The sequence below is a fragment of the Gadus chalcogrammus genome, chromosome 7, assembly GCF_026213295.1.
Source record: "Gadus chalcogrammus isolate NIFS_2021 chromosome 7, NIFS_Gcha_1.0, whole genome shotgun sequence".
NCBI lineage: Eukaryota > Metazoa > Chordata > Actinopteri > Gadiformes > Gadidae > Gadus > Gadus chalcogrammus.
The window spans coordinates 10,968,730-10,977,566 of NC_079418.1; the positions used below are offsets into that span (position 1 = coordinate 10,968,730).

The following is an 8,837-nucleotide window of genomic DNA, read 5'->3' on the forward strand; positions in this document are numbered from 1 at the left end:
TGTCCGTCTGTCTGTCTGTACACGCCGTGCCATTACAGTAGATTGCATTGAACCACTTTAAGCACTTTGCTGAATGTCCAGATATACATGCCAAAAGGTTAGGGGGAGGCCGACGCCCACACTGCTGAGTTTCTTGGAACTGAACCAAAATGCACAATTGTGATTGGTTCAAATCCACGATGTGATTCACCACAGATGGTACAGTCTCTGAGTTTTAAGTGTTGGGGGACTCTTGAAGTGTCTTAAGGAAGGTCTTGTCGGTTTGGGTCCTACCATTCCTGAGGCGGGGGGTTGCAGCCCGATGGCGACGTGTCTTAGCGACGTATTGCCAAGCTGCAGGTTTAAGTCGAGGCAGCACAAACTGTTACAAACGGAGTATATATTTCCAGTTTTTGTGTCTTACAGCCGGCAGCTTCAGTCTTGAACAGGCTTATTGAGAAAAGTGTGTTAAAACAAATATTTATCTGACCACCAGGTTGTTTTGAACTCATGGGAGTTTTCATGTGGAATTAGTGTGGTCTGTGCTTCAGCTGACTGTGATTGGTATCGCTGATCTCAGCGTGTCGCCACGTGTTGGGACGACGTAATTTCATGCGACCGATCCTTTCCTAGCTCCTAATCATTGCCTTGGTGATGTTCAAAAAAAATATATAAAATGAGTCAAAAAAGCATCTAGTACATTCTGGAAGTGTATTCAGTGTAGTGCTAACCGTGGCTGGAGTCTTAATTTTAAGCTCGTAATTACCTTGTTTTATTTTTCTAAAATCATGTTACTTTTTCACCATTAACCGTGGTCTTACTGAAATTAATTCTGTGAATAGCTTATTTATATACAATGATTTTTATTTCTGCCGAATGAAAACGTCTCTCTGGGAACCCCATGTATATTCCACTCTTTTTGGGAGCTGGAGAAGAGGAGTCTTGATCCCGGGACTCAGGTACCCGGAGCTACGCGGTGCACAGTACTAGTAACGCGCCCCGGGGGCACGGGAGGCCCTCGGCCCGACGGAGTCCCACACCAAAAGCATTTAAAACACAAAGTGTCATTTGGAGTGTCGGCAGGCACTTCTGTGTGCGCTTGCACAGAATAATTGCCATATGTTTTGCCTTAAGTCAGGCTCAAATGGTACTGGTGGAATTATTGTATGGACATTTTAAAGAGTGAGCAAACGTTGAAGTTCAACCGCAAGGAAACGGTGGCAACTCTCGTAGAATACGGTGTTGTGGCGCTGTTCCTCGCGTTGAGTTTTTTGTTTTTTTGGGGGGTTTGCTTGTGCTTAAATGAAATAACCTTGATAGTGCCGTTTTAATGTGAAAACCCCCCTGCGAGGGCAGATTTGTAATGATAGTGCAATTAACATGTGTTTTTACCAGTACTATATGACGTCTTGTGTGAGGACAATAGTGCAAGCTATTGCTGTCACACGGTCGACCTGCTCATGGTTACTGCAGAAGTTACTGGTGGTCTTTAAGTGTGGCTGTTAAATACTTTGATAATATCCACTTGTAGGAATACATGTTTGTTTTAGAAATCATTATTAACCTTGGATAATTTGTTTTTTTCATACTTGCCTACTAAAAAAGCTTTTTTGTCATTGCATATGTAAAGATTTTATTTATTGATTCTTTTTTTAATATCAGCATTTATTGTGTTCTCATGTGTTCATGCCGAAGCCATTAAGATTTTTAATTAAACAGTATTTTTCGTTAACACTTTATCTATGTTGTTTATATTGAAAAGGTGATTTACAACAATTTCTGCAAAAGCAGAAAATAAATGATAATAGAGTAGAGGACTCCATTGGTTTCAGTACCTTTTTTTTTATTTTTTTTTAACACTCAGTTTGCATCTAATTTCCTGTGATTGGTGATCATTCATATCTATATTACTAAGTTCTACACACTCCGCTTTTTGCCTGTGTAGTCCAGTACCTCACAGGCCGAATCATGGGTTTGACTCCTGTACTTGCTGTCAGCGTTGGGGTTAATATGTACAGAATTCTCTGTACTGTACATTTAGCTTTGACCTCAAGGTGAGGGCTTGAAGAAAGAACGCTCTGTTCCTCCTGTGAGTGTTCCTCCTGCTCTGACACAGAGCAGACAGAGCCTCCTGAAGCGATGGGTAAAGACAGACTCGAGTGTTGTCAAGGCTGCATGATATACTGCCAGATGGTTGATCCTCAGAGTTGAGGACAGTGAAAGTCATGTAAACATCGTTATTTTTTTCAAATGAACCATTTTTTTTATTTAGCATCCTTTTCTTGAAAAACAAATATATATATAAAAATGCAAGCATTAAAGAATAACATGTACATTAGTTAAATGTATCCAAATTTCAGGGGGGGAGAAAAACATACGAAATCCAACTGTACAGTTTCAAACTCCCGTTGGCGAAATGTCCAGAACCATTCCAATAAAACCAAAAACATGAGAGCGGAGTCATATTCCTGAAAACCTGTCTCACACACAATGCTAGGACATTGTTTTCTTTCGTGCGGACAGTTTGCTGTATGGCATATTCACTCCACTCCCTCCCAACGCGGTCCCATCAGTAGGTGAGACCGGCCCACATTATAAACGGTTTATAATGAGACTAATTTTAATCAAGAACTACTCCAAACTAAACCACCGTTTCTTATTGCGTGCGCCAAAGTCCGCCCACTCACTGCTGCGGAACGAAGACGGTGCCAACCAAAACTACAGGTCAAACGTGGATCTTTTTTTTTCTCACAACTACACACTGTACACAAGCAAGTGTTCTGGATTGAAGCACTACCTGGATATGTTCCTACAAATTGAACTCGACACAATGCAAAGTAATGGAACACAATTAAAAACAAACAAACATTGCAAGTCATTGGGGCTTTTCAGATCTATCAACAAAACACATCTAACATAACCTACACAGTAAGCAAACTGGTCATAAAAAATGAAAACTGGCATTCTTCTGCCTGACTACAGTGCCCGCACCCTAATACAATATACACAAGGCAAACAAGAAAATGACAAGAATTTAAATTCAGTGTTCAATGGATTCTCAAAACAAACTTTGAACATGTTAACAGGCACTGCAGCCTACAAGTCGTGGCCCTTCGAAGGAAAAAAAACCAAATCAAAACAATCCTTCCGCTGGTTATTCACAAAGTCCCAGAGTTTGACAGTAGTTTTGCAGAAAAGGAGCTGTCCAAACGACGGGGCTGGTGTCGTGTGTGTTGGCAACATGGTGAGCCTGGTAACAGAGTGGCTGAGGGCCTGGATGGGTCCTCACAGACACTATCAGGGACCCTTCTGTATACCACGGCCTCCCATCGAAACATAGAAGTACAAATAATAAAAACCCTGCAAAAAATAGCTTTGGCTTCACCAGACGTTGGTATTGATTATTGAACAAAACAAAAATATGAAAAAGAAAAAGAGAAATTCGCTTTCAAATGTTCCTACAAAGCAAAACCGTGTGCGGAAAGTCCTTAAATAACTATATATATATGTATAATATATACAGTTTCATAAGAATACAGAGTATCATCAAACCTCCATCAACTGCAAACAATCTTTTGTTGTGAAAACGGTGCAGGAACCAGTTGGGGAAAAAAAAACATCTTCCCATCACCAAATAAATACTGTGTGTGTGTTTTGACATCAACACTTCAGGACCACAGAGTGACATGGAGGATGGGGGGGGGGGAGGGGAGTAGCCTGGTGGTGGGAGGTGTGTCCCCCCCTGGCCGGGTCACAGCCTGGACTGCTGCATGCGTCACTTCTTGAACTCCACCTCCTTTACTCCATGGAGGTCCGGTGGGAGAGAGGGAGAGAGAGAGAGAGAGAGGGGGGGGGGGGGGGGGGGGGGGGGACATTTAGTTACCCCCGGGGTCAAAGGGTGAAACTGAACTTCTGAAAGCGGGCTGATAGATCCTTCTCACAGAGGCCCTGTGCAGGATGAACCCAGGTGTCACTGATCACACTAATTACAGCTCTGCTCCTGTTATGTTCCAGACCCATCGTTACTGTTGAGCCACACCTGTGTGTGGCCTAGCACGGCCCCTCTGTGAAACAGGGGTCCGAGATCCATCTCTTGCCCAACTGTTTGTTATTATAACCAAGGACACTATCAACAGGTCTAGCGATACAATCCCCAAAATGCATCAATGTTATTACTCCACACCCATTGGCTGTTATGCAACCAGGCTGAGCTCTGCTATCACGGGGTCGCGGGTGGATGATTCAGTGGCTCATTCCCCGGCCCAAACCGGTTTCAGTGAGGTCATAACTCAGGGCCTGTGAGGACCACATTCATGACGAGTGGCACTGGAAACGATCCACCTGGATGTTTCTGGAGATATTTGAACGAGTGAATAAGCTTTCTACTTTTCTATGCTAATGTCTAAACACGACCCTATGAAGATAGGAGAGCTGTGTACCTGGTCCCCAGGGGCCTTCGGGGCCCCGTTGGCCCCCTTCAGAAGCTCGGCCTGCTCCGCCTTGGGGTCGGCCTGCAGCTCCACCACAATGTCGTCTTTAGACAGCATCTCTTTGGTGCTGCAGGGAAGCAAACGAGGAGCGTTATATATATATATATATATACCCTCACATCACATGACACACAGTGTGTGGACTCTGTCAGAAACTAACTAAACTAAATGTAATGAGGTAGAGCAACAATGCAGTAAAATATGCATGGTCTGTGTGTGTTTGTTTGTGTTCATTTGATTGTGTGTGTGTGGGTGTGTGTGTTGATCTGTGTGATTGTTTATGTACATACACAGTCATGTGGGTATATGTGTGTCTATGTATGTTTGAATGTATGTGTCTGTGTGTGTGTGTGTATATGTGTATGAAGATATGTGTGTGTTGGTGTAGGTAAGTGTGTTGTGTGTGTGTGTGTGTGTGTGTGTGTGTGTGTGTGTGTGTGTGTGTGTGTGTGTGTGTGTGTGTGTGAGCAGCGTACATCTCCTGCTTCCCAGAGCGTCCACAGGGGATCTTGCCCTTCTTGTGCAGGAAGTAGACGACGCTCCCCAGGATGGCAAGCAGCAGGAGGGACAGGATGATCACCACGATGACCACCCCGCTGCCCTCGGCTACAAACACACGCATACGGGTACATGCACGCACAATCACACACACACACACACACACACACAAACACAAACACACGCGCGCGGGCAGGCGCACGGAGGAGGGAACAGAGACAAACGATACAGTGTTAATTATGTTGTCGCCCGCCACAAGGTGCTGATCTGAGCGGGGGGAACGTAAGAAGAGGAGGAGAGCGTAGACAGCCAGGACAGGTATCGCTTTCAGCTAAAGGCCAGTTTCGGCTGCGGTCGGCTTAGCTCAGGAGGTAGAGCAGGTTGACCTGTGACCTGAAGGTTGCTAGTTTGATGCCCGGCTCCTGCGCTAGTTTGAGGTCTGCACCCGGACCGCTCCTGATGAGCTGGATGCCGCCCTGCGTGGTTGACACCGCCGTCGGTGTGCGAATGCGACCCGACGGCTGCTGGTTATTGTATTGATACGAGAAGGCTTAGAGCCCGGGCTCCCAGTACAGAGTCTGAGTTAAGTCTCTGTCTGCCCACTGGACTGAGTTAACCAGGGCTGGCCGCGATGGTGTTCGCTGTTTGCCAGAATCACACGCTCACGGATGCCTGCCTCCAGTAACATGACTGGTCTAAATAAAGTCAGCCCCTGTGGAGCCAGAGAGACACCCCGATGAAGCAGGCTTACGCTTGTCTGTTTCCTTAATTCAGACCATTGTTTTATATCTGATTTGTGAAACATTATATTGATAAAATAGTCTGTTACTCTATTTGAATCAGAGCAGGTTTGGATGTATTTAGCTTAGACAGAACAGCCTCCATTCTCCTCGTGGATAAACAGAACGTTGGCACAGAACGAGGGCGCGGGCAGGGAGTCTGTCGTTCCCCGAGAGAGTTCTGTCTCCGTGGCGGTTACCCCCGGCAACCTCACTCAAAACGCCAGCGAATGTTTGGGAAAGAAACCAAACATTTAGAAGAGTTGTAATGAGACGCAGAGTAAGCCCAAGTGGTCCACAGTATTCCCGACGGGCCGGTGAGAGACTGTTTAATAGCGTGTCTCCAATTAAACACTATCCCCCCAGTACAGTGCTGTACATTAAAACCAGCAGTAAAAGGCAACGCACGCATCTTAAAAACGTAATAATTGTGAATTATATATATACGCAACAATTAGCATTCACTATCAGGAATTTCTCCCAAGAAAACCAACATCAAATTGGGAGGCAAACGGGGAAAGAGTCATGGAAAACAGCTCGCATCTGCGAAAAAAGAAACGGTAGCTTGTTGAGGGAGTCTGTTTTGACTTTCCTTCCAGCATCAGACAGAATACTTAATCCCGCCCCCCCCTCCCTCAGGGGGCTTCCAGCATGGCTGTGTGCTGCGGCATCATGTTAAAAAATCATGAGTTGCTTTCATTCCAGCCGTGCTAGCACCCCTCCCCGCCAGAGTCTGACCCACTCTAGCGCTCTGCTGCAGAACCAGAGCCGCTCCATTAAGTTCCCTGTTTTTCCATATTTTCCGTGGGTTTGAATCAGAAGAAAGAGAGAGAGACAAGCGAAGGTTCTCCTGAGCTGGAAGCTGAAGGGTTCAGGTGGAGAGCGAGCGCGGCGGTGGAGGAGAGAGGAGGAGGTGTTTTGAGGGGGGGGGATATAAAGAGGAGAGCTTTGAGGAGCAGGGAGCGATGCTTACCGGGAGAGTGGGGGACGGGGGGGGGTGAGGCCAGAGGAACTGCGAATCACAGGCAGAAACACATTTAAGACGGCCGCCACATCCACCCATGGCTTATTCACACACAGAGCCTGCACACAGAGCTCTCTCTGCTCCTGAGGTGGACTCCCTACCCTCTCTCCCTGAGAAGGGCACTGCTTTTATTGCAGGGCAAATGGATTTCCTACATTTCTCCTAATTATTGGATGTATCTATTTTACATTGGTCCCCATGACAACCCTGATGCGTTTCAAATGATTCTGCCGCCACCAACATAACTTTGTTCAAAATGTTCAAAATGTCAAAATACACCTTCTAAAACTCTTCTGTCCAAATGTAGTACATAATTATACATCTCTTCTTAATACTGGACAGTTCTTGGCACTGCTCATCGGTGGCAAACAAACCATCCTATCCTCGAATCTCTCTGTCCACTTTATGTTGTTTGTAGTTTTGGGGCAAAATGACTTTCAATTCTGCAAACCACTGATTTTCCTTTTGATAGACGTTAACAGCTGGTTAAGTCATTTATGTTTCAGGTATGGGGCTATGGAGTTTGTCAGAACATAGAATGGACATATCTATCATAAAACGCCAGGCCAGAGCGCTTACACAGTTCCCCGGCCACAGCAGCAATTAACCCAGTTTTTAATATCGTAGTGGGGTATTTGTCAGTGTTAAGAATTGGGCAACAACTATTTCCCTGCCATATAAAAGATTGGAAAAGGCAAAGTAGTAATTTGTTGGATAAGGCAAAGTCTATAATTCACATTTAGGGCTGGTGATTTTCCATTAGGACTCTTATTTCATCATTATTTTCATGTGTATTACCAGCAATTATTTTCATAAACCTATTAGCTAGTTTCCAGGGGCTTTGGTAATTGTCCCGGAGACTGACGTGCATGTGGGGGGCTGTTGGTGGGGAGGTGTGTGTGGGGGGGGGGGGTATAATCCCTTACTGGCTGTGATGCGGAAGCTCTTGACCTCGGCGCCCATGTCGTTGGAGGCGTTGCACAGCGCGCTGACGTCCGACGTCACCTTCACCGACACCACACTGTGAGCCGTGTTCTCACTGGCCCTGTTCACCACCTCGCGCCAGACCTGGGCCGCGCACGCACGCACACACACACACACACACACACACACACACACACACACACACACACACACACACACACACACACACACACACACACACACACACACACACACAGACACACACACACACACACACACACACACACACACACACACACACACACACACAGACACACACATGTCCTTCTTTAATGTGTTCCTTCTTTTAGTGTTCCCGTAGGATTCTTGAACATGACATGCAGTATACATGATACAGAACGCAGCGCCTCCCACACACACAAAACTTGTGTGTAGCTTGTGTGTTATACATCCTGCCACTTAATGTACACACTTGTACGTTGTACGTCCCACAACTAAATAGTACTTAGTTGTGTAGCATCATATCCTAGCTATCTTTGTTGTGTACAGGTAATGGGTTAACCTAGAGATTGTTAGTGCTTGGTACTTGTTTCTATGAACGTCCTTACTGTACCAACAGCGATATATTGTTGTTTCACCTTCTTCTGACGCTTTGGATAAAAGCATCTGCTGAATGCCCTAAATGTCAATGTAGCTTAACCACCAGTGTGTGTGTGTGTGCTTGTGTGCGTGGGTGTGTGTGTGTGTGTGTGTGAGCCCCACCTGGGTCCCCACGATGCTCCAGGAGATGGTGGGCAGCGGGTGTCCCTGGGCCTCACAGCTCAGGTTGACCAGCCGGCCTGTGGCCTCCTCCAGCTCCACCTCCCGCTCCTCGCTCAGCTGGGGCGCACCTGGAGCAGGAAGACCTCCGTCACACACCGGCCAACACACAGACACACACAGCTACACACAGACACACACAGACACACACAGACCCACACACCGGCCAACACACAGACACACACAGCTACACACAGACACACACTGCACGACACAACACACAGCAACACACAGCAAAACACCACAGAACACAGCAACACTCACCAATACACCGCAGACCAAAGCAACTCACACCAACACACCGCAACACACAGCAACACTTAC

General features: G+C 46.2%; 1 protein-coding gene across 2 annotated transcripts in view; it reads right to left on the minus strand.

Annotated features, from left to right (window-relative positions):
* Positions 1-1,826: 1,826 nt before the first annotated feature.
* Positions 1,827-8,837, minus strand: part of mcama (melanoma cell adhesion molecule a) — a 36,334-nt gene continuing 29,323 nt past the window's right edge. Inside the window, exons 11-16 of one of the 2 annotated variants that reach the window (XM_056594524.1) lie at positions 8,457-8,584; positions 7,697-7,838; positions 6,720-6,758; positions 4,946-5,075; positions 4,419-4,536; positions 1,827-3,775 (exon numbers count right to left, since the gene is read on the minus strand). In XM_056594524.1, coding sequence (XP_056450499.1) covers positions 3,755-3,775; positions 4,419-4,536; positions 4,946-5,075; positions 6,720-6,758; positions 7,697-7,838; positions 8,457-8,584 — 578 coding nt within the window. In that variant the 3' untranslated portion in view covers positions 1,827-3,754. The remainder of the gene's footprint in view (positions 3,776-4,418; positions 4,537-4,945; positions 5,076-6,719; positions 6,759-7,696; positions 7,839-8,456; positions 8,585-8,837) is intronic. The other variant, XM_056594523.1, reaches the window with a different exon arrangement.